This window comes from Puma concolor, chromosome B1 (assembly GCF_028749965.1).
Source record: "Puma concolor isolate L17-30 chromosome B1, mPumCon1.1.hap2, whole genome shotgun sequence".
Taxonomy (NCBI): Eukaryota; Metazoa; Chordata; class Mammalia; order Carnivora; family Felidae; genus Puma; species Puma concolor.
The window spans coordinates 85155744-85181029 of NC_141670.1; the positions used below are offsets into that span (position 1 = coordinate 85155744).

Here is a 25286-nt window from a genome sequence, read left to right on the forward strand (position 1 = left end):
TGGACTGGAGCGCAGAAAAAAGCACACTCCTGAAAAGTTGTTGGAAGCAGTGGTGATACACATAACAATGTCATTCACAATAACGTCAAAAAATAATTACATCGGACCAAATTTAACGAAGTACTCTAAGAATTGTATACAGAACACACAAAATCGTGCTTAGAGAAATTAATAAGATCCAATAAACAGAAAAGACAGTCCGTGTTCCCAGATTAGGATACTCAGTATTGTTTCGATGGCAATTCTCCACAAATTGATCTATAGATTCAGTCCAATTGCTGTCTAAATCCCAGTAGTCTTTTGTGCAGAAATTGGCAAGCTAAACCTAAAATTTGTATGGAAATGCAAAGGAACCAAAATTCCAAAAACAATTTTGCAAAAGAAGGACAAAAGAAGACTTACACTTTCTGATTTCAAGACTTAATATGAAACCACAATAATCAAGACTTTGTGGTACCGGAATAAGTATACACATCTAGATCAATGGAACAGAATTTAGAGCCCAGATGTAAACTGTTCAATTGATTTTTGACAAAAGTGCTAAAGCCACTCAATGGAGAATGGAGAGTCTTTTCAAAAAGTGTGCTGTGGGGGCGCCTGGGTGGCGCAGTCGGTTAAGCGTCCGACTTCAGCCAGGTCACGATCTCGCGGTCCGTGAGTTCGAGCCCCGCGTCGGGCTCTGGGCTGATGGCTCAGAGCCTGGAGCCTGTTTCCAATTCTGTGTCTCCCTCTCTCTCTGCCCCTCCCCCGTTCATGCTCTGTCTCTCTCTGTCCCAAAAATAAATAAACGTTGAAAAAAAAATTAAAAAAAAAAAGTGTGCTGTGACAATTGGTTATCCATATGCAGAAAAAATAATTTAGAACCCAATTTACGTCACACACAAAAGTTATCTCATAATGGATCATAGGTCTAAATGTAGGAGCTAAAACTATTTGTAAAACTATTTGAGAAAATATTTCTAAGTTGGGTTCAGGAAAGAGTTCTTAGATAGGACCCCAAATTGTAGATTCATAAAATAAACAATTTGATAGAATTTAATCAAAATTATAAACTTTTAAGGATCAAAAATATCACTAAGTAAATGAAAAGACAAGCCACAGATTGGGAGACAATATATACAAATCATATATCTGATAAAAGACTTGCATCCAGAATGTATAAAGATTCTTACAACTCAATAATTATGAGGAAAAAATCCTAATTTAAAAATGGGCAAACAGTTTGAATAGATTTTTTGCCAGGTAAGATATATGAGTGGTTTATATGCATATGGAAACATATTCAATATCATTAGTCACTAGGAGAATGCAAATTAAAGCCCCAAGTGGATACCGCTTCATCATAGTGGAAACCATCATAATCAAAAATCAGACAAGTGTTCACAAGGATGTGAGAAACCTGGACCCCTCATACATTGCTGGTGGGCATATAAAGTTGTGCTGCCACTTTGGAAACAGTTTGGCAGTTTCTTAAAAAGTTGAACCTAAAATTACTATATGACTTTTAGGTATATACCAAAGAGAAAATGAAACCATATGTCCACACAACAGCTAATGCATGAATGTTGATAGCAGCATTATTCATAATAGTCCAAATCATGAAGTAATCCAAGTATCCGTCAACTTGTGCGTACATAGACAAAATGTGGTATATCTATACAATAGAATGCTATAAAAAGGAATAAAAAGGAATAATCTGCTGATACATGCTACGACATAATAACTTCAAAGTCATTATGCTAAATGAAAATGCTAGACACAAAAGACTATATATTACATAATTCTGTTTATATGAAATATGTAAAAAAGTAAAATCTGCAGAGACAGGAAATAGATCAGTGGTTTCCTGGGGCTGACAGTGGGATTGGGGTTTGAATGCAAATGGTCATTTGCATTCAAGGGAGAGATTTGTTTAAGGTGATGGAAATGTTCTGAAACTGGATTATAGTCAGGACTGCACAACTCTACAAATTTGCTAAAACTCTGAATTCTGCACTTACAATGCATGAGTTTATGTCAGTTATATTTGATTCAAGCTGACAAAAAGTTATCATAAAATACTGTATAATGTTTCACCTTCAGTGCACCTTTACACATGGATTCACTCATTCATACTTCTCGTATTCTGAAATAAATAAACATCAGCCCTCTGTTAGCCAGGCTATTGTAAAGGGCACTGAGAGCATTTTTAAAAAGAAAAATAGGGGCACCTGGGTGGCTCAGTCGGTTAAGCGTCCGACTTCGGCTCAGGTCATGATCTCACAGTCCGTGAGTTCGAGCCCCGCGTTGGGCTCTGTGTGGACAGCTCAGAGCCTGGAGCCTGTTTCAGATTCTGTGTCTCCCTCTCTCTCTCTGACCCTCCCCCGTTGATGCTCTGTCTCTCTCTGTCTCAAAAATAAATAAACATTAAAAAAAATAAATTAAAAAAATTAAAAAAAAAAAAAAAGAAAAAGAATGTGGCCATTCATCTGCGGCTAGTGCTAACATCCCTGCTTGCCAGATTGGGGGTATGTCCTGGTTCTCTGGTTTGAAGCTCAGGGTCAATCATCCAGAGTATGTGTCAGTATTGTTATATTTTAGAAAACTAAAAATATCCTCACAAAGAGACTCACTAGTTGTCCTGTGCTTCTTTTCCCAATACATGTATTGCGATCCCAGCACTATATATAGCTCCAGAAACACATGGATTTTCATAAACTCTGAACAAAACTCTATATTTTAATACTCAATTCACACTGCATCAGAAGATGTCAAGTTTAAAAATGTACAAGCAGCTATTCTTGTTGACCATATTCTGTGAATCCTAATTTAAATTTTCCACACCAAACAGTAGGGGTAATTTTTAATGGAAATTTCCAGTGAAAAACCACTCCTGTGACGTGCTAATGTTGCAAAACTGATCAGGAACCCCCAAAGGTTACATCTTAAATAATGAAACAGTTACATTCCCATCAAGCCATCGCAAAGAGGGAGGTTCATCAATAATAATAATAATCAAGCCATGCTAAGTAATGCCTTAAGTGATTGGGCTTATTAGTTTCACTATATTGAAAAATCCATCATTAAATTACTTTCCTTATTCTTGAGACTGACTGGGTTTTAAAAATAATTAAATCAAGAAGATAAATATTGAGTCTCTTATGCACATGGCCCTGGTGTACAAATGAACTAAACATTCTTCCTTTCCTAAAGGATCTCAAAGTAATGGAGAAAAATAAAAAAATGAAAATAACTCTTCATGCCAAGTAATTTAATAGTGAAGTGAATGAAATGATTGTTGAATGAATTAATAACAGAAAATAAGCAGATAGCAGCCAGAAACCTAAATCAGCTCTATGTTCCAACTGTTTTATTGTTTCTTTCCAATAAAACTGAATGAAATGAACAATGCTCCTTCTCTTTGCCCTCCGCTTTCTTTAGTGAACATTACGTGGTAGAGGTGAAGCTTCCAGCGAGAATGTTTGAGGCCCTGCCCCTGCAGATTAAAGAAGGGCAATTGCTTCATGTGTATCCAGTACTTTTTAATGTTGGAATCAATGAGCAACAAACTCTTGCTGAGAGGTAAGCTTCAAGTGTCAGATCAGTACTACACATGTTTTTTAATTGGTATGGGTATGCTGAGCAATTCCATACGCTTCTGTGCACAGAACACAGAACTCAGAAAGACTCATGGCAAACGTTCTCCCTTTTTATCACTACCAAGTTATTTGAGATAGCAAGGACAAATATTCACATTTAAGGATCCCTGGCCCACATCAAATTTAAATGTGGCAAAGGAATGAGGAAAATATTGATGCCAATACCAAATTATTTACAGGGATTAACTTTCTTCATGTTTCCAAGTACAGTGTGTGTATCCAGTTTTAGAAGTTTTACGTTTGGGGGGTTGGGGGTGCCTGGGTGGCTCAGTCGATTGAGCATATTCGACTCAGGTCATGATCTCACGGCTCGTGAGTTCGAGCCCCATGTGAGGCTCTGTGCTGACAGCTCAGAGCCTGGAGCCTGCTTCAGATTTTGTGTCTCCCTCTTTCTCTGCCTCTCCCACACTCACACTCTTTCTCATTCTCCTTCAAAAATAAACATTTAAAAAAAAAGGTTTTGTGTCTGGGGTGCCTAGGTGGCTCCTTGGTTAGACGACCAACTCTTGATTTGGAATCAGCTCATGAACTCGCGGGTTTGTGTGAATGAGTCCTGTGTTGGGCTCCTGTGCTGACAATGCAGAGTCTGCTTGGGATTCTCTCTCTCTGTCTCTCTCTCTCTCTCTCTGCCCTTGTCCTCCTTGCATACTCTGTCTCTCCAAATAAATAAATAAGTAAATATTTAAAAAAAAAGAAGTTTTATGTTCATATGTATTTCAGCAATGTACACTCAGCTAATTTTGTCAAACTTTTCTGGACCTGAAACACAGTCTATTATTCCCTTTTGTTTTGTTTACTAAAATAGCTGTTATTGGGCAAGGTTAGCACATCTTTTCATAATAAATTGCTTAGTCAAAAAACAGATGATTATACATAGTGCCATGAGTTAGTGTCAAAAACACTTTTGTGAGAAAGCATAGGAATTACTTTTGCATATTACATGATTCACATGTAGAGATTATTGAAAATGTGAATACGAGTTAAAGTTCATAGAACACATTTTTAAAAGATTTTAGAGAAAGAAGTCACCATCTTGGCTATGAGGCCTGGCTGGAGAGGTTCCCCTACACGCAGAACTTCTGGAGAATTTGATAGTCTTCCATATTTAAAATGCTTTCTTATCCATAATTCACTATCCAAATGGCTCCTTCCCCCATAGGTATCAGTTTGAAAGTGCCTAGCATATTCTTGGCCATGACTTGATATGTAACTGTTAAACCTTTCCAATGTCTTTTACTAAATTAAAAATGCCACTGCATTTATAGTACTCCTGAATTTTTCAATGATAGTCAAGGTGCCAGTTTTTATCTATTATTTTCCAATGATTTTTCCTTCTCTCCCTCTTATCCAAAAGATATTTCCTGAACAGCATAGGTTTTCATAATTCTCACTTGTCAGTTACAAAATTAGGTGGCAGCTTTGTATTTCATGTTTAATTTCAAACTGTACAGAAGCCATTAATCTCTTTTCTTATACTATGCATAAATCAGAATATATTTGTATTCACTGTGTTGTACAAGTTTTCTTTGATAATTGAGCACTTTTGCAAATAAGTACCTGAAGTCAGATTATATTCCAGTCATTGGTATATATGTGCCTCACAGCAAGTTCAGTGGTTGAGATGAATGATATTTATGAACGTAAATTACACAATTTGGGTGGAAAAACAAAACAGCACTCTAAATTAATGATCTCTTCTTTGGTACACGAAACTACAGAGTGTTTGCAGTTTGAATTAGTAAGTTAAGACCTGTGAATGTCATCTTGAGAGATGTGGAAGTCCCATGTACAGACTTTCAAGGAATAGTTAGCATTGTATTTTCAAGCCCTCTACATTCGGTTAATTTGCATCATTTATGTCACTGTGACTATCTCAGTTGTTAGTTACTTTATTTTAAAAAGCCCCTTACCTTCTTTGTGGCGCCCATGTGGCTCAGTTGGTTAAGCATCCAACTTTGGCTCAGGTCATGATCTCACGGTTCGTGAGTTCGAGCTCCACATCAGGCTGTGTGCTGACAGCTTATAGCCTGGACCCTGCTTTGGATTCTGTGTTTCCCTCTTTCTCTGTCCCTCCCCCACTTGTGCTCGCTCTTGCTCGCTCTCTCTCTCCCTCTCTCTCAAAAATAAATAAACATCAAAAAATAAAATGTCCCTTCCCTTTCTTCTCTCTTATCGATCTTGCATATTTTATGTGTGTGTGCACACACGTGCACCACACACACATACACTTTTTTCATATCTGGAAGCTGTAAAAACACATAAGACTTTAAAAGGAGACAAATGACAAAGTATAGAAAAACTTGAAGAGAAGAGGGAAGGCTGACACTTAGACATCAACCAATTACTGATTTAAGTAAATCACTCTGTCTCTGTTCTCTGAGTCTTATTTCTCTGATTCTGAATTTTGAGCTTTACCAGGCAACATCTGCAAGTTAGGTATGCTATGTAATACAGGTTCAATACTTTACGAACTATTTACCCATTGCCAACTTGTATGTTATGTGTATCCATTCTTAATTAAATAAGTACTAATTACTCTGGCCTACACAACAAAATCCTTCAGACTGGGCAGCTTACACAACAGAAATGTATATCTCATTTGTATATCTCATTTGTATATCAAATGTATATCTCAAATGTATAGCCTCATTCCAGAGGTTGAGAATTCCAAGATCAAGGTTCTAGCCAACTTGGCTTCTGGTGAGAAGTCTCTCTAACTTTCTCTCTGTGTGCTCCCTTGGTCTCTTTTGTGTGCACAGAGAGAGACGGTGAGCTCACAGGTGACTCTCTTTGCAAGGACACACCAATCCTATTAGATTAGGGCCCCCACCTCATTTGACTTTAATTACTTCCTTAGAATCTCCATTTCCAAACACAGCTACTGGGGTTTACGGGCTTCAAAATATGATTTTGTGGGGGAAGACACAAACATTAAGTCCATAACAATAGTATTTCTCCAGCAAGGATGATATTTTTTTAATACCAGTTGATTATAATGTATGAAAAAGTTAGAAGAGTGTATTTCAGTGTTTAAGAGAAGCTCTCCTATAGATTTTCCTTCATCTATATTCTTATTCTCCAACTTTAACTCAGCATAGATATTGAGCATTGACCTTGTACCAGGCACTACTCTGCCAAGCTAAGGGACACAGGAAGCATGCAATGTGACAAGAAAAATGGATATGATCCCTGTCTGAAAAGAACTTACCATCCAGTAAGGAAGCCAGGTCAACAAGTAATACATTACAGTTTGACTCATGCAATAAGCAAAGATGTGGAAGGGGCAGGAATAGTGGAGGAAAGAAAGTGATTCACAGATGGGAGGGGAATACATGAGGAAGGTTTCATGGAATACATGAGCCTAAAGCCTGAAGGATGAATTGATCAAACAGACAAGGAAGATAAAAAAAATTCTAGTTAGAGGGAGAATTACATGTGGAGAGTTCCAAAGGTATCAAAATGCTGCCGATGAGGGAGAAGAGTGTAACTACATTTCTATGAGGGTTTTTGGAAGGTTTGGTGGAGAAGTTAGATGCTAAACTAAGGGGGTTGGACTTTGTCCTTATAGGGAGAGAAGAGGCAGTGAAGTTTAGTGAGCTGATATGAAGAACAGGTATTAGACTCACTTCTCCAACGTTGTGTTTATTGCACATGCAGCTCTGGGCATATAGTCAAAGTTAAACAAATATCTGTCGAATGAATGAATGATCTGACCGTGATGTAAAAGAGAGACTGGAAGGGAAGGAGATTGAAGACATAGCATTGGGGTATTTGGGAAGCTGTATACCCAGTCTAGAGTGGATGTAATTAAATGTCTACTATACAATTACAGTGTTAAGGAAAAAGAAGGAAAGACTGCCAGAGATGTGAAAAGATAAATAAATACTGGATGGGGTGGAGAAAAGAGAGGAAATCCAGAAGAGTGCCTAGATTTTAACATGAGTTAATGGCAGAATACTGGGGATATGTTTAATTCTAAACAAAAGGAGGAGGTGGTTTTAGTCTGGCATCTATTTAAAAATAAAAGGTTAAAAAATGTTACTTTCAGGAGCATCTTTATAACCCATAACTGTTTTCTTTGTTCTATTTTTAGGTTTGGAGATGTCTCCTTGCAGGAAAGTATTAATCAGGAAAATTTTGAACTTCTAAAAGAATATTACACAATTTTTATGGAAAAGATGCCTCCTGATTGTAAGTATACCAGCTTTAGAAAGCAACAATAATAATTTCTTGATTATAAATTTTCAGGACAGGTCAAACAAAGAGGTCAATGGGGGAAAGACACATGGGGTAAGGATGGGAGAGCAACTTTGAGATTATCTGAATCAAAAAGACTGATTGCCAAGGTGGCATGACCGTCACCTGCCTCACTGCCTTGATTGCACTCTTGATGTCCTGCTGCTCATGCTAGGACATTAATTTTAGTGCCACTGGAAGATACCAAAAATCTAAAATAAGGAACTTATAGTTAAGAATCTCAATTGAGTCTACTAAAAAGTTTGTATAATTCTTAACCATGTAAAAGGGTTTAATGAATAATTAACTTTTTGATTTATAATCTATATCAGATATATCACACATATACAAGGAGAAAATCAGATAGAATACAAGTTATACAAGTAACAAAAAGTGATATGAACTAAGGAACTAATTTATTGAATAGGATTATTGCAATTTTTATGTGAAACTGTTAAGCATCCAAGCCTATAGAAATGTATCTTACACTTCAGCATGTTTTTTATTATTCAATTCTGCAGTTCTTTTCCCCACAAAAGTAAGCACACAACATTTGAGCAATTCAAAGCCAGAGAATCAAAAATGTAGTTGGAGTTCATCAATAAGTGATATAAATGTGTGGTAATATTGAGATATTTACAATGATAAGAAACTAGGTTTTAATAAAGTAGAAAATATTGTAGTATTTTTAACCAAAAGCTATAATGAAAGTCTATTATCAAATCACTGGCAATTTTTTCACTGCTCTGTATTCTGATACTTTATCTAAAATACCGTTGGTGGCAGAGTGTTTAGGACTTTTCATAACCCAGTGAATCTTGCATCAAAATATTACAATGGCATATGCAAGTTCAAGTGTGGATAGTTAAAAATTTCACCTGCAGTTTTTATATTATTTTATTTCACATAAAATATTATTTTTATACCAAAATGAAATTAAATGCAGGGAAACTTTTTGGCAGCCAGCATTCTTGTGAATTCTAAATTTAATTACTTAAAGTTAATAATATAAACAAAACTATTTTGCATTAATAATTAATGAAAAATGGCTTATTTTAACTTGGATGTGGGTAGATAATTTTTATACAAGTTATCTAAATTTGGAATTCTCAGAATTCTTTTTTTTAAATGTTTGTTTATTTATTTTGAGAGAGCACAAGAGAGCACAAGTGAGGGACAGGGAGAGAGAAAGAAAGAGAGGGAATCCCAGGCAGGCTCCGCACTGTCAGCATAGAGCCTGACTTGGGATTTGATCCCAGAACCGTGAGATCATGACCTGAGCTGAAATCAAGAGTCAGAAGGTTAACCTACTGAAGTACCCAAGCACCCCTGGAATTCCCAGAATTCTTATAACTTATTTTCTATTTCTATCAGTTCTTTCAAAGTGTGATCACAGGACCAGCAGAATCAACATCACCTAGGAACCTGTTGTCAATGCAAATTCCCAAGTCTCTCTACAGAACTATTGAGTTTTCCCTATAATCTGTGTTTTAATAAACATTTTAGGTTATTTTTAATTGATACTAATATTTGTGAACCAATGATATGTCCTTATTACTTAAAATATATTTAAAAGTAGGTTGTTGGCAAAGTCTATAAGGGGCTTCAATACTATACATAAAATAATTATGTCACCTTAAAAATATGTATAAGTCATTGTTGAAATATGTACAAGTCATGAGTAAATTATTGTCTGAGACACGAAATTCAAAAAAAAAAAATCCCTACATTCAAGTCATTTAAACTCTTCATGGGAACAGAAGTTTAAAAAGTTTGAAAACATAAGACCTCATGTAGTATACTAAATAAATATAACTAAGTATATTTGAAACTTGTAAATATATTTCTTCCTTGAAAACATGGTGGACTTTTGCATCAAACCAATTATATTTCATTAGCTAGGCAGTTGTCTTAACATAGTGAATGTTTCCTGATATTTTGTTTTCTATTATGTCAACATACTTTTGAGACAACCTGTCACAGATTTGGCACAGAATTTTGTGATATGACTTTGGTTGTTTTCCATAACAAAAGTCCAAATCTGATCTATGCACTATACTGACATATGTAGGGTTGTTCCTTATGCAGAAAAGTTGTAACTCAAAGCATCATTTGAGTTATACTCCATTCAAGAAAGAAACTATAAAGCTTTATTAACAGTGTAAATAGAGGTTAGGCTGTTTGTAAAGGAGGAAAAGAATTACCATGCTGAATCGTACCCATAATCCATATAATCTATTATTTTTCTTTCACAGTAAAATTAAGGATAATTTCTGTCAGTGTTAAAAGGATGAGTTAATCCTGTAAACCATTACTTTCACTTACTAATCCATTTTGGATGTGCTATCCATTCATTAACCCCGTTTATTTCATGATTTATGAATTAAATGGTTGAATTTTACATTATTCTACATGTTTTAAAAAAAATTCCCTTTCTTCCAAAGGAATTTTTTTTTACCTTAAGGGATGTCTTTTGTGATATTGGGATTGAATGAATAAATCTATTTCAACCGATGTGAGAAATACACATATATGATAGGAGACTATCCATTAAGTACAAGAAAAGAAGGATTAAAGAACCCACAAAATATGGAGAAATTGTTCAACATTGAGGGGCTTCAAGCATCACTGTAGTTAAATGAGAAGGATTTTAGACAGGATAAGGTAAACAAGAATAACAAATGTGTTGATGAAGAAAAAAGAGGGATTAAAGAGAAGCTGTTGGATTTAGTGGTTATGAGCATTGATGACATTGCATGGAACCATTTACATAAAAACATGGAGTGGAACCACATCTAAGGCATTTAAGAAGAGAACTCGTATTGTACAAGTAGACAACCAGAGCAAAAGCTACCCTCCTAGGAAGGTCGGTAGTGACTACAAAGAATGAAAAAATAAGCTGAAAGCAACAGAATCAAGGAAGAGGGGTTTTCTCCTTTATTTCTCTTTAGTTTCATTTTCCAAGAGACATGAAAATTGTAAAGACATGTGGAAAGTATAGGACAGTTGCAAGGGGCTAAGGATCGGCTCTGGACACTGCATAGAGGCTCTACAAAAGGTTGCAACGGTCAAACCCCTAGAACTAGCCAGAAAGCCCTTGAGGGACCCAGAGAGAGCAGAAGATTATGCCTCCCATACAATACAGAGATAGAACATTACTCAGGAGGAAAAAAGTAGTATTCTGGGTTTTAGAAAAAGAAATCTGCCATGCCTGGCTACGGCCCATATAACACCTGAAGAAATTCAATAAAAGGTCACCCATGACTGTTTAAGATTGGTGCCCTGAGTATCGAAGGTTTGGAAGGAGGTCAAAGTGTAGTTTAGGTCTGCTGGTCCACCACTGTCTGTTAAGTCTCCAGGCTCCTTTGGTAGTTTCAGAGGGAAAAGGCTTGAAAAGAGATTTTGTTCACAAGCGCTTTACTAACTGTAAAAATCAGATCAGTCATGGTTTTCCCTGATATGCTGTCAAATTCTTTTAACATAATTATGAAAATGTAATTCTTTAACTATAACGTTTAAAATCTGTGCATGAGTGTCAAGCACTCTGAGGTTTACTTTTGCTGAGCTAAGATTTAGTTAACAGGCTGCAATTTATTTAGACCAAAATATTTTCGTGTGCTTTGAACTTACATTTTCAGTTAACATTTTACATTTTTTAGTATTTTGATTTATCTTATCTCTCCTTTAAAAAATAAATCAGTGGGTGGGGTGCCTGGGTGGCTCAGTGGGTTAAGCCTCCAACTCTTGATTTCAGCTCAGGTCTCATGGATCATGAGTTTGAGACCTACCTCAGGCTCTGTGCGCTGAAGCTTGTTTGGGATTCTCTCTCTCTGCTCCTCCCACACTTTCTCTCTCTCCCTCACTCTCTCAAAAATAAATAAATAAACTTTAAAAAGTGGGGGGCACCTGGGTGGCTCAGTCAGATAAGCATCTAGCTTCTGCTCAGGTCATGATCTCACGGTTCATGAGTTCAAGACCCACATAGGTTTTGCTGTTGTCAGCACAGAGCCTGCTTCAAATCCTCTGTCTCCCTCTCTCTCTCTCTGCCCCTCTCCCATTCTCTCTCTCTCTTAAAAATAAATAAATATTAAAAAAATAAAATAAAAAATAGATCAATGGAGCAAAACTGGGTCAGTTAAGAATAAAATCAGAAAGAAAATTATAATGTTAAAACTCAAAATAATGTGAAATATATAAAAAGTAACAGGACTCCATTAGGATAAGAAAACCTACACATGAAAGGATTTCCCAGAAGCAGATGAAAAAGAAAGCTTAACTGTGAATAAAATGTTGAGTATCTAAAAATCTGCTTTTGTTAGGCCAGAAAATGGATCACGTGACTCTTCATATCTAATAACTTGTCTTTTGAAAACATTGTCATACAGCCATTGAAAGTTCAGCAAGGTTTTTCAAAGATAAGATAGAACTCTCTAGTAAATCAAGATACTTTTTCTAGAACAAATATATGGTAATAGTTCCCTGAGTAAAATTATTGGATTCTGTTTCTCTAAGAAATGGAAAACAAAAAAAAACAAAACAGAGCTACCAAGGTATCGTTCATAATTGTACTTTATGTAATATAAACTTACAAATGGATATATCAGACTATTGCTAAGAAACAGACAACTAGTTACAGCATTTATAACACATACTATGCTCTGGAAGAAATCAGTCCTAGGTCTTGCCAAGATTTTGTAGCTGATCACACTGTTGGACTTTCCACATGGTTCAATGCCATAGAATGTGGGAGAACAGTGGCTGGCACACATATTAACACATACCTTGTGTTACAAATGGATAAAATCACTGAGGAGCAGCAGATACATCAGTTCTTGGAATATCGTGCATATATCAGAGAGAAAAATTGCACCGCATTTGCTCTGTGTATTAATGAAAATTAAGGCTACTTAAATGACTATTTCCTTCACTCAGTAATTCTAGTATGAGCTGTGGTCGCAGTCCAGAAAGTGTGTGATAGAATCAATAGTGACAGCATCAACTATGTGTGCCTCAGAGATGGGCAATGCTCCATAAACAAAATAAGGTGCATTTAAATATCACCTTTATCTAAGTAAATATCTACTTACTGTTTGTATACTTAAAATTGGAGCCCACGTGTGTTGACACTTGTAACATGGCTCACCGCTTTCACAAGTCTAAACGTGCTGCCTTTACTCTCTCAGAACAAGCTATGGTGGGGTTTCTGGCCCCTGCTTTTCAGAGCCCTCTACCCTCGGACTAGCACCCATGCTGATCCTGGCTAACCAGACCTCAGCAGGCTCTGGAAATAATCTGAACTTATAAAATAAGAAATGAAATCAGGCAGATATCTTAAAAGACATTAACAAACACACACAGACATGCAGTTGCACACACACACAAATACACACACTCACACTCATGTACACACCCCATTAAATGTCTTCCGACAATCTGAGTTTTTCCCTTTAGCAAAGGGACTTTCTGATACAGGTTAAATATTTCCCAAGTTTTAAAGTAAATTTCTAAATGATTAACTTTTTCTCCACATATAATAATTCTAGATCTCCTCTAAATGATTTACATTAATATATATATTATATTTATATATATGATATGATTATATATATATTGTATGTGTATGATATATACTTGTTCTGAACATTAGGATGGCCCTTCAACGTTACAAAACAGTGACATCAAAGGCTAGTGTTTTATTCTGTCAACTAAGGTTCAGCCATGGGTGACAAAAAATACCATAAGACCCTTCCCCCAGTACTTTTCTCCCTCCTCCCAATATATCTTTTATATTTTTACTGTCTATAAACTTTAAGTATGAGGTCAGGAAATGCAAGAAAGGATTGGCCTGCGCACAGGGTCAGATAGACACAGGGTCATGTCTGAATTGACATGTTATGCTAGCCTAGGCTGTGGTTTGCTAAAATAAAAACTATACATATATTACTAAATCCTTAGTAACCATATCAGTCCAAGCGCAGTCAGGAAAACACATTTGAGGAATTTGCTGTGGAGCATTGGTGATAGACATGAAAGAAATGGGAGAAATTAAGCAGGGATCGACTTAGCCACACTGAGTTTAGCAATATCAAGAAGCTGATGCTAGGCCAGGTGCTGAAAGGACCTAGGTCAGATGTAGTGTCACCAGAGCACAAAATCTAGGGCCATGCTGCTGAATCTTGGTTCTTGATGGGGACTGTCCAGAAGAAGCTGGGACCACAGACAGAAGAGTTGCCCCCTGGGAACTGGAGCCATGCGGAGGCCACGGTCATACCCACAAGCAGAGAGATCAGAAAACAAATACACTGGTTTCTGTCTCCCTGGTTCCTTTAACCTCGCTCTTAATCCTCATTGTCCAAATTTAACTGTGAGTCAGCAGGCAGCAAGCAGTCTGGGGAACAAGGATTCCTGTGATATAGAGCAGAAGGGAAAAAAGTAGAGATAGATATGAGAGCAAATCAGCAATTGACCAGCCCAGTCTATCCCTCAGTCATTCGGCATCTCTTCTTACCTTTTACCCATGCAAGAATAATTTCAAACGATCCATATCTGGATGTGGGGTCAGCAGTTTGTGTTTTACCAAGCTCTCTAGGTGACTGTGCTGTACAATATGATTTGAAAACCACTAGGTTAGACTTGTAAAATGTTATAGATTAGATATCAAATTGTGAATTTATGTTTTGTGTTTCATTTATACTCTAGACCTGAGGATAAAAGAAAGTGAAATTCCCAGAATATTGAAATGTTGTATCTTTTATTTAGTTTTTGCTTAACTAACATTTATTGACCTAAGTGAAGTGTATATAATGTGTACAATTCAGCTGTAATCATGATTCCAGTCAATGTGAGGTTACCTGGATTGATTATGCCAAAGTAAATTAATGTGTCTAAGTTTACCAAGCACAAAGAAAGATCTGAATATTATGGATTTTTGGCATTTTTAACAAACATGAAGATATAAGATATAAGAAGATATAAGGTTCTTGAATTAACACACGAATATCCTTCCAACAGGAACTATAAATCACTGCATAATTAATTACTACGAATAATTTCTGTCTTGCAGACAGCCAACTCTGATACCATGTACACATACAGATATACCCATGAAATATCCAGTTACTCATTCAGATATTTTACTTGTTTTATTTCAAACGCATGTGTATTTGGAAACTTTCAGATAGCTGAGGAATTTTTCACATATCATCCATATGCTTGGCATTACACAGACATTAAAGACGAGTACAAGGTGTTGGTGGTATAGGAGAAATTATTTTATAATTCAAGACTACCTTAAGGTTGGAAATGTTTCAGAAAGAACAGATAAAAGAGGAATTTATTTTATTTTTGTTTTTGTTTTTCAAAGTACTTTTATTTTTTTAAATATATGAAATTTATTGTCAAATTGGTTTCCATACAAACCCAGTGCTCACCCCAAAAGATGCCCTCTTCAATACCCATCATCCACCTTCCCTGCCCTCCCACCCCCCATCAGCCCTCAGTTCTTTCTCATTTAAAAGAGGAATTTAAAGATTACCAGCTGTCTCCAATTTTTCTCTACCCATTTTTTTTTTTTTTTTTTTCACTGAATCCACTCCAGTCAGCCTTTGGTCTAAATAACTTTACTGAAACTGGTTTTTTCATAGGGTTTAGAGCCAGTGCTCAGTTCTCTGTTCTCATCCTACCTGATCTAGTAATAGATTTGACATGGTCATTTTTTTCCATCTTTAATCATTTGCTTCCAGGCCACCACACTTTTCTGTGATTGCCTCTACTCTCTGGCTACTTTTCCACTGCCATTACTGATTCCTCATTAACTTTCTGACCTCCAAATGTCGGAGGGTCCCAGGATTTAGTCTACAAATGTCTTTGCTCTTGTTGAACACAGTCTCATTGCTTTAAATACCATCTATTAATTATCAACCTCTGTTCCTACATCACCAGCACATCTCTCTTCCTGGAACTCATATGTCCTGCTCATCACCTCAAACTTTGTTCCTGATAGCCCTTAAAAACTTACTTTTCCGGGGCACCTGGTGACTCGGTTAAGTGTCCGACTTCAGCTCAGGTCATGATCTCGTGGTTCACAAGTTCAAACCCCGTGTTGGGCTCTGTGCTGACAGCTCAGAGCCTGGAGCCTGCTTCGGATTCTGTATCTCCCTCTCTCTCTGCCCCTCCTCCACTCATTCTCTGTCTCTCTCTTTCTCAAAAATAAATTTAAAGAAAAACATTAAAAAATAATTTAAAAATTTTTAAAAATACTTACTTTTCCTACTCTCTCTCTCCCTCTCTCTACCCCTTCCCTGCTCATGCTGTCTCTGTCTCTCTCAAAATAAATAAACTTAAAAAAAAAAACTTACTTTTCCTACAATCATCTCCATCTTAGTTTTTAATGAATTCTAGCTTATTTGTTGCTTTGGGAAAAAAAACATTGAAGTCACATTTGACTCTTCTCTTTTTCTCACACCCCACTTTCAGTCCATCAGAAAATTTCACTGGCTCTATTTCCCAAGTGTGTGCCACCAGCTCCCTCCACCTATATTATTACCATTCTGTGCAAGTCCTTATTATTCTCACTCTCATATTATGGCAATAAGGTCCGTCTGGTCTTTTGTTTCCTCTCTCAGCCTCACTCAGTTTCTATCACTGCAGCCAAAGTGATCTTTTAAACATGAAAATGAAATCACGTCTCTCCTCCAACTCTTCTGATAGCCCCTACTTTTTCAGCCAACTAAAAACCTAAATTTTTACGGTGGTCTCGAAGGTTCCTTGTTATCTGGCAGCAAATCTGCTGACTCTCCTTTCCTACCTCTCTCCCTCCCTTGCTCTACTCTGCCCCACACTGACTTCTTGCTGTTTCTTGGGACTTTTTCTTGCCTTAAATTCTCTGCCTTAAATTCTCTCCCTTTATATGGATCCTTCACTCGTCCCTTTAAGTCTTTCCCCAAATGTCACTTTCTTAGTGAGGCCTTTCTTAACTACCGTCTTTATTGATTTCCTTTTAAATTTTAATTAGTTAACATACAGCGCAATATTGGTTTCAGAAGTAAGACTTCAGTAATTCATCACTTACATACAACACCCTTGACTGCCCTCTTTATTTTTTAAAAAATTTCTTATTTACATTTCCTTATTTTTTAAGAGACAGAGACAGAGCACAACTGGGGGAGGAGCAGAGAGAGAAGGAGACACAGAATCCAAAGCAGGCTCCAGGCTCTGTGCTGGAGCCCCACATGGGGCTCGAACTCACAAACTGTGAGATCATGACCTGAGCTGAAGTCAGACACTTAACCTACTGAGCCACCCACGTGCCCCATTGACTGCCCTCTTTAAAATTGCTATCTCCCGGGGCACCTGGGTGGCTCAGTAGGTTAAGAGGCCAAGTTCGAGCCCCATGACGGGCTCTGCACTGACAGCTCAGAGCCTGGAGCCTACTTTGGATTCTGTGTCACTTTCTCTCTCTGCCCCTCGCACACTCCCACTCTGTCTCTCAAAAATAAATTAAAAATATATATATTAAAAAATTTTTTTGAATTGCAATCTCCCATGCCCTAGTCCCCTTCTCCATAACACCTACCATCATCTAGTGTACAATACATCATTTACTTTGTTTGGCTGTATCTCCTCAGAATGTAAGCTCCTTGGGGACAAGTATCCTTGTCTATATTTTGACTTTATATCCCAACTACCAAAAACATTATCTGGCCTATAGCTCATACTCCATAACTATTTGTTGAATGAATGAATTAATGAGATAGATGAGGTCATTTATGAATGTTTTAAAGAATCTGATATATAGCAAATATATATATAATACTCACAAGCATCTTGCCAAATGTGTGCCCCTCAGGACATATTTTAAGAAATGCTATAAGGGGCTTGGGATCCAAGATGATTTTGTTAAGTTCACACACCTAGCTAGTGGGTGAACAGGGACTAAGTTCCATATTTCCTGATTCCCAGTTAAGTGTTCTTTTCACTTTTGTACTGCTGCTCTCCCATTGCTGTAGTTCTTCTGATCATTTCAATTTAAAACTGCAGATTTAAAAAACATTTGCATATTTCCAGCAGCACCTTTATTTTCAGCTCATTGAAGAAGAAACTCTCATGTACTTACCTCTTCAGGCTTTTAATTTTCTCTGATATTAATAAAGATTAAGGGATTTTTTTTTTATCTGATATGTCTCTAGAAGCACTTCTGTGGCTTTTTGAAAGGAAAAGTGATACAAAACAGTATTCAGTTTTAATTTTCTATGTGCAGGTAAAACCACAGACATAGACTTCTGGTGTCGAATAACTTGTGCACTAGACTGAAGCAACAAATGTAAACAGTACTGCAAATAACAGAGGTAGACATGCACACTCACAGATGCCCATACAGATGGCCGCCCCCCTGTTTATCTCAGCATTGATCTCTGCATCTTCTATGTTACTTCAGGCTCCTCGCAATTTAGACGCATCAGTTTTTTGGTTAGCCCTCTTCTGCTCTAATTTGTATAGGAAAAGTCTAAGATTAGTATATCAGTCAACTTTACATCTTTCTACATTCTTTCCCTCTCACAGGGGCTTCCTTGTCAGTAGAGTAAGTAGACTGAGTCTTGCACTCCAAATTTTACCACTCATTGAAGATTGGCTAGACTCCCAGTAAACCAGCCTACTAAGTCTACATGAAATGGCATGAAGTCAAAAGATATGAATTCAATTGAAAGCTCACTTAGGTGAATCACTTGATGTTTTGAATGCCTCCATTTCGTTATCGATTAAATGAGAATAATCAATATGTATATGCCAATACATCAAAGTACATTCTACCATTATCTCACCAGAGAAAGGGAGTTAATATTTCCAGTGTCAGTGTCTGTGCTAAGAAGATGTCACACTGCACTTATGAATGTTACAGTGACGGATAAGATCATGACTGTATGCACTTTGAGTTTCTCACGAGAGTTATATGTCTCCTTTGTACTAACAAGACAACTTATTGATCCAGTTAAAATTGATTATAAAGCTCTTCCTATAGTTTGAAGCAACCTGCCTCTTTTCCCCATTCGGTAGTCTCTTTTCCTCTGTCTTGTGTATATTTATTCAAATATAAATACCTATCTATAGTAACCTTAACAAATTGTTTTCTTATAATCACTGCTTGTCTGATAATCTTTTCTAAAAAGCATATATCTCTTTGTGAAATACTGTGATAGGAATGAGATCCTGAAATCATCACCATTAGGATAAGTTTATTGGCCCCACAGTGAGGAGTAAGGTGGATATTAAAAATCTTAGGATTCACTTTCCCCTTTGGAAATAAATATCACCTAATTTAACATGAATCTCCTAGGACTCCAGTTTCAGCATAGTATGACATCTAATAAAGAGCCCAATAATTAAAGGTAAATAAAATTTAGTCCCAACTTTTAATTAAACATCAAAGAGCAGACAACTAGCAACTTTATGATGATTCTTTTGAAGTCCTTTTGTCCAAGTTTCTAATTCACTCTATTGAGCATGTCACTCTCTCAAACATTCACTGCTTACTGTGTTGTTTTTCTCAGCCACAAGTGCGAAGTCTTTTGTTTCCTTCTGGTCTACCTTTTCTTGCATCCTAAATTCCTCATGCTTCCAGTTCTGCAAAACAAAACTCAGACTCATTTTTGAAGTCAGAGAAGGAGGAGAAACTCAACACTCAAAGATAAGATTATCTTTATCAAGGGATCAGAAAAGATAAGTCTGGTGACATGCATAGTTTAATATATTTTGTTGCTATCAATAAACTATAAATATATGAGAAGCCTAGGTTATAAAACTATAGCTCACTTCAAGCCAAAAAAGGAGCTGTAGGAATGGAATGAAATGTCTACCTTGTGTTTTTATTACCTCTTTCCTTTTCATGTTGGAGCCGCCCAAGGCAGCTTTGTTTCTGTAATCTTCTTCCTCTATTTTACCTCATCTGTACCTTTTTTAATACCTCAGGAGTTCTTTATTTTATTCCATATAGTATGAAATATTAAAGATCTCATTCTTACTTGCCTCCAGGAGCCTAAAGAAGTAACGCAGAGACCTTGGCTATTGGGAAAAAGCCCTGTCTTCTCAACTGTCTTCTCCTGCTTTGTTTTGGCTATCATTCTAGCAATTTGGGAGTCATTTCCTTCCATGTTATCAGAAAGTGGAGCATGGAAGTGCTGAACTGTTCTTTTTTTGGAGATGGCCTCATTATGCATCTGCCCCTCTATGCTGCCATGTGGCCTTGACATATTTCACTGGCAGCCTGGCTCTTACATGGTAGGGAGGTGGGGTACTGGAAATATCTCAGAAGCTGCTTTCCTTTCTGTCCTAAGCTTTAAGAAGTCTATACTTGCTTTGGTTTTCAGACATTTTGTGTGTAATGTATGCTCTCAACAGGAACTTTCTTGCTATTCTTGTCAAAGTAAAATGCAGGGACTTGGGAGTTGCCTTGGGAAAAAGGAAAGGCAGCCATCAACTGCCTTCACTGCTAAGGCAGTGAACACTCACTAGAATGCAGGCCTTGCAACTGGGCTCACAAGAAGACTCAGCTGGGGAATCTGTGTCAACCTCCTTTCCATACTCAAATTTTCTTCTGTCTGTGCATAAAACTATCTCAAGTATCTGAGGCATTTAGGCTTTTGAGAGTCATCTACCTGCAAACCATCTCCCCCCCAATCCTTTGTAATGACTTGAAACTATTTGGAGATTCAGAAATCAAATCATGAGTGTTTTCTTAACAAAAACAAAAATAGGAAAAAAAATTAATATGTTATAATTCTCTCCTCCCTGCACACCAAGTCCCATGGCCTTCAATGTATGACAGTGAGCAAGGAAAATCCTGAAGAATTTTTAACACAGTTACTTGTAAAGTTGTCTTTTCATTTACTATGGGTGATGCAACCTTGAAATTCATTTAAAAGGAAACAATGAAGGTGTATAGGTCAAAAATATTATTCAGCTCTGTTCAGGTGGGGAGTTTGATATTTGATTTCTTATATTGCCTTTTTCATAAATTGTTAAGTTGGAAATACAATTTAAATAGAGCCAGTTTCACTGGGGCTTTTTTTAAAATATTTTCAAGATTTTACAGCATCCAAAAGAACATAATTTCCAATTTTAAGACATCTCAATGGCTTTCACCTAATTGCATTTGTTTGCTTGCTAGTTTAACTATAGTTAACTATTAACTGTAGTTAATTTAACTATAATTATTTCAGAATTAATTGTAGAGAAGATTTGATATCACAGGATATAGTACTAACCAGGGTAGACTATGAAAGTATTGTTCTTTATATGTTCATTTTTTTCAGTTTATTTATTTTTAAGAGACAGAGAGAGAGTGTGCAGGGGAGGGACAAAGAGAGAAAGGGAGAGTGAGAATCCCAAGCAGGCTACATGTTATCAGTGCAGAGCCCAACACGGGCTCTATCTCATGAACCATGATATCATGACCTGAGCAGAAGTCAAGAGTCAGAAGCTTAACAGACTGAGCCACCCAAGTGTCCCTATATGTTTATTTTCAATACTTAAAGATACAGACTCTTACAATTTTTTTCCCTTTGTAGATGTTCTGGTTATTTATTACCAGGTGACAAATTATTCCAAGTTTACTGATATAAAATCAGAAGCATTTTAATTATGCTCACAGATTCTGTAAGCATCAGACAGAGGAAGGTACTCAGACAGAGGAAGTAAAGATGGTTTTTCTGCACTCCATGATATCTGGGACCTCAGCTGGAAAGATTGGTGGGGGGCAGGGGGGGGGCGGTGTCAGGGTGTCACTTAACTGATTGGGGACTGGAGTGTTCTGCAAGCTTCTGCACTTGCAAGCTTCTGCACTTGCAAGCTTCTGCACTTGCATTCTGACACCTGGGCCACGATGACCTAAGGGCTGGACTTGGGTGAAACTGTTGACTGGAGAACCTAAATAGGAGCCTCCATGTGATTGGGCTTCTCCCAGCATAGTGCCTGGGCTCCTATAGGGAGCACCTCAAGATAGGGAACACAGACAGCAAAGTTCCAAGAGAATCAGACAAGAGCTGCATTGGCATTTATGGCCTAACTCCAAAGTGACATAGCGTCACTTGTGCCATACTCTGTTAGTAAAGACAGTGACAAGCCCACCAGCATTCCAAGGGAAAGTACATAAACTCCATCTCTCAATAGAAGGAGTGTCAAAGAATGTAGAGCCTTGTCTTAAAACCATCACTGTAGAGGTGATAGATGTGCTGCTTTCGAGAGACATTCTAATTTACTTGTCATTTTCTCATCTCTAAAGCAACAATACACGTTTGCAATATGGCTGGTCAATGTTAAAAATGCCTATATTATATAGCCACGTATTTTACCTTAGAATGTTTTTGATTGCAAGTGACAGAAACCCTGACTCAAACTGGCTTGAACAATAAAGAAAATTTATGAACAAAACTGAAAATTCCAAAGGTCAAGCACGCAACCCTTCAAGGGAAGTTTGCTTCAATGGCTTAGCAGTATTGAAAAGACACTTTCCATGCTAATTCATCACGTAACCACTGTTAGTGTAGACTTTATCCTACATCTGGTCCATCTTAAATGATGGCTGGCATGACCAATTATCCCCATGCTCAACTCATACTCAACCAAACAGATAAAGAGGACTTTTCCTCCTCCTTCCACATTTGAGTCCTCAGCTTCACTCAGCTGGGGCAGGAGAGGTCACCCACATACCCATGAAATGATTGCTGAGGTCACAGTCAAGTTCTTGTTGGCTTAGTTTCAAATGCCCATCTCTGAACTGATCCTGATTTCAAGGTGGATGGGATTATATAAATTGACATCAGAGTGGAAGTATGATTGATCCCATTTAAATTTTGTGCCAGCTATGAAGTGGGAAGTAGGTGTGGTGCTGGGAATTGAGCTTTAATTTCCATTTCATCTTGGAACACTCTGGCAACATAAAGTCATTTGACTGTGAGGTGATGAAGCTATTGCCTTGGCCTCATTAACATCACAGCTCAATCAGGTGAAAGTTTACAGTCCCATTCCTGCTTGCTTGTCAGCACCCCATCTTTGATTCAGGTCAATGTCATAAGGAAGATATTGGTATAAAAAGTGACTCTGTTTTTGGCTCTTATGTTCCATGAGAGAGTGGTAAGAGAACAGTCACAGGGGTTGTGAGTGTTTCTGATTCTGATCTTTGTGTGCACCTCTATGTGTTGAAAGAGTATTTCCTACTTTGGATAAATTCTGACTTTTGCTGAGAAAGTAGGCTTCCTATCTGAGACTGTGGATGCTTTCCTAAGAGCTACTAATGTCTTTCTCTGTTTTTCAGGGTTGACACAGAATCTAACAATGTAGCCGCTTCTGCCAAGACTTTTATTAATTGTTTTCCACTTCAAGTCGATGAAGCATGACAGGGTTATTGTCCTCATTTTGCAGTAGAGAAAATAAGGACAGAGGGTTAAGCAACTCACCTAAGACCACATGTCAGATCAGGGACGGAGTTGGCATTAGAAATCACTTTCTGGGAAGCTTGGTTCCATGCTTTCTTTAAAAAAAAAATTATGAAAGTTTCAAACAAACAAAAAAAGAATACATCATAAGATAACAAACACTAGGGAACCCATCACTCAGCCTCAGAATTTTCTTTTTTTTTTTTTTTTTTTTTCCAGAAACAACTTACAGATAGAATGAAAGCTCCCTTTCCACACCTTCCAGTTTTAATCCCTCACTTTCCCTTCTCTGAGAAAAGAAGTACCCTGAATATGGCGTTTTACATTCTCATAGACACTTTTACTGCATATATATTATCCATAAAAAATCTGGTAGTTTTACATATTTAACTTTATATTATTGCTACTATTTTGGATGCGTCCCATAATTTTTATTGTTTTGCTCAACATAGTTTTTACTCTATATTCATGCTGATATGTACATATATAATATAGCATGTTTATTGATTTTACCCATTGTATAATGTTACATTTCATGAATACATAACAATTTATCCATTCTCTTTATAAATACTTAGGTGTTTTTTTTTCTGTTGTTGAATATTATAAGCAATAATGCAGCGAACGTTCTTGTACCTTTCACCTGATTTTTTTTCTTGAACCCTATTTGAAAAAAGAATACTCTTACGGAGATAAGTATGGAGATTTAATTATCCTGTTTAAATTATGTGCTAGAGTAATGCAGGAGTGAGTAGCAAAAAGCAAGACTTGCGATATTTACATTTGAAGAGATTTATTCTAAGTTTAAACTAATCCACATTCCATGTATACCAGGATTTTAAGTTGATTTATCAAGATTTCTCATTTTATCTTAAAATCTCACTTATTAATCCACAGTCTAGTCATTACTAATGATACTTCTTTCCAGAACCAGACCTGAATTTCTGTGACCTGCAGGATTTTGGTCAGGTTGAGAAAAAACTGGCAGCAAACCAAGTATTGAATTGGTAGAGATGTGCTCTGACTAAAGCCAGCTTTATCATTATAGACATAGAAAGAGTGGCCTGAAAATTTTAAGAACATCAGAATGATTTCCTTCTGAAAAGCATGCCCTGGGGAGAAGGGTTGAGATTTCCATGGGACATCATGTCTGTCTTAAAGTGCTCTCTTTATGGGGTAGAAATAGGCTAAGGATGGCCATTTATTTGACTTATATTTAGGATCCTTATAGTCTATTTTATATAACTGATTAAAAAATCTTCATGTCAACAGTGAAACGGAATTATTTTGAAAAATCACTATATTTACTCTGGATTCTCAGAATTCTGAAGAAGCTGGTTCATTGTGTTGATACTGGAACTGACTTTTAGGACCACCAGCTAATTGTGAAGACATTAGCACAGATATGGGGGAAATTGTCGGCGTTGGAATTTGGAGACTAGGATTTTTTTACTTCCTCTGACGAGGAACCTTGTGAAAGTCACTTACCATCTTGGATATGGGGTTGCCCTAAGTCAGTAATTTGCAATTTGTTTATGTTGACTCCAGGTTGTTTTATCAGTTTCAAGGGTTGGGACAATAAGAGTAATAATAATAATCACATGGAATAGAAGAGAACATATTCAGGGAACAGTGTTTGCACTAAGGGTAAATATTATGTCATAATTTTTTTGTTACAGAAGGGTGTGTGTGTGTGTGTGTGTGTGAGCATCATGCTGTGCGGCATCATATAAGGTAAAATTCTTACTCTGTATTCCTTTCAAAAATGTTCGAAAGCCATTTATATCAGGTGACTTCAGAAAATATCTTAGGGACCTGTCAGATATGGTTATGTCCCTATTTAGAATACCCTAATTGCTCCTGTTTTTTAAGATGAAGCCCAAATTTCCTAGCATAACAGAAAAGACCCTTCATAATTTTTGCCTCTGGGACCATGCCCTGCAAGGTCCTGGTGAACTACAAATTCCCTGCTTTGACAGTGCTG

General features: G+C 36.9%; 1 protein-coding gene across 9 annotated transcripts in view; it reads left to right on the forward strand.

Moving 5' to 3' along the window:
• The window catches only part of INPP4B (inositol polyphosphate-4-phosphatase type II B), a 778175-nt gene that overhangs the window by 697140 nt on the left and 55749 nt on the right, over positions 1 to 25286 (forward strand). For all 9 annotated transcript variants that reach the window (XM_086704171.1, XM_086704175.1, XM_086704169.1 and 6 more), the window contains 2 exons: positions 3421 to 3561; positions 7732 to 7829. In XM_086704171.1, coding sequence (XP_086560297.1) covers positions 3421 to 3561; positions 7732 to 7829 — 239 coding nt within the window. The remainder of the gene's footprint in view (positions 1 to 3420; positions 3562 to 7731; positions 7830 to 25286) is intronic.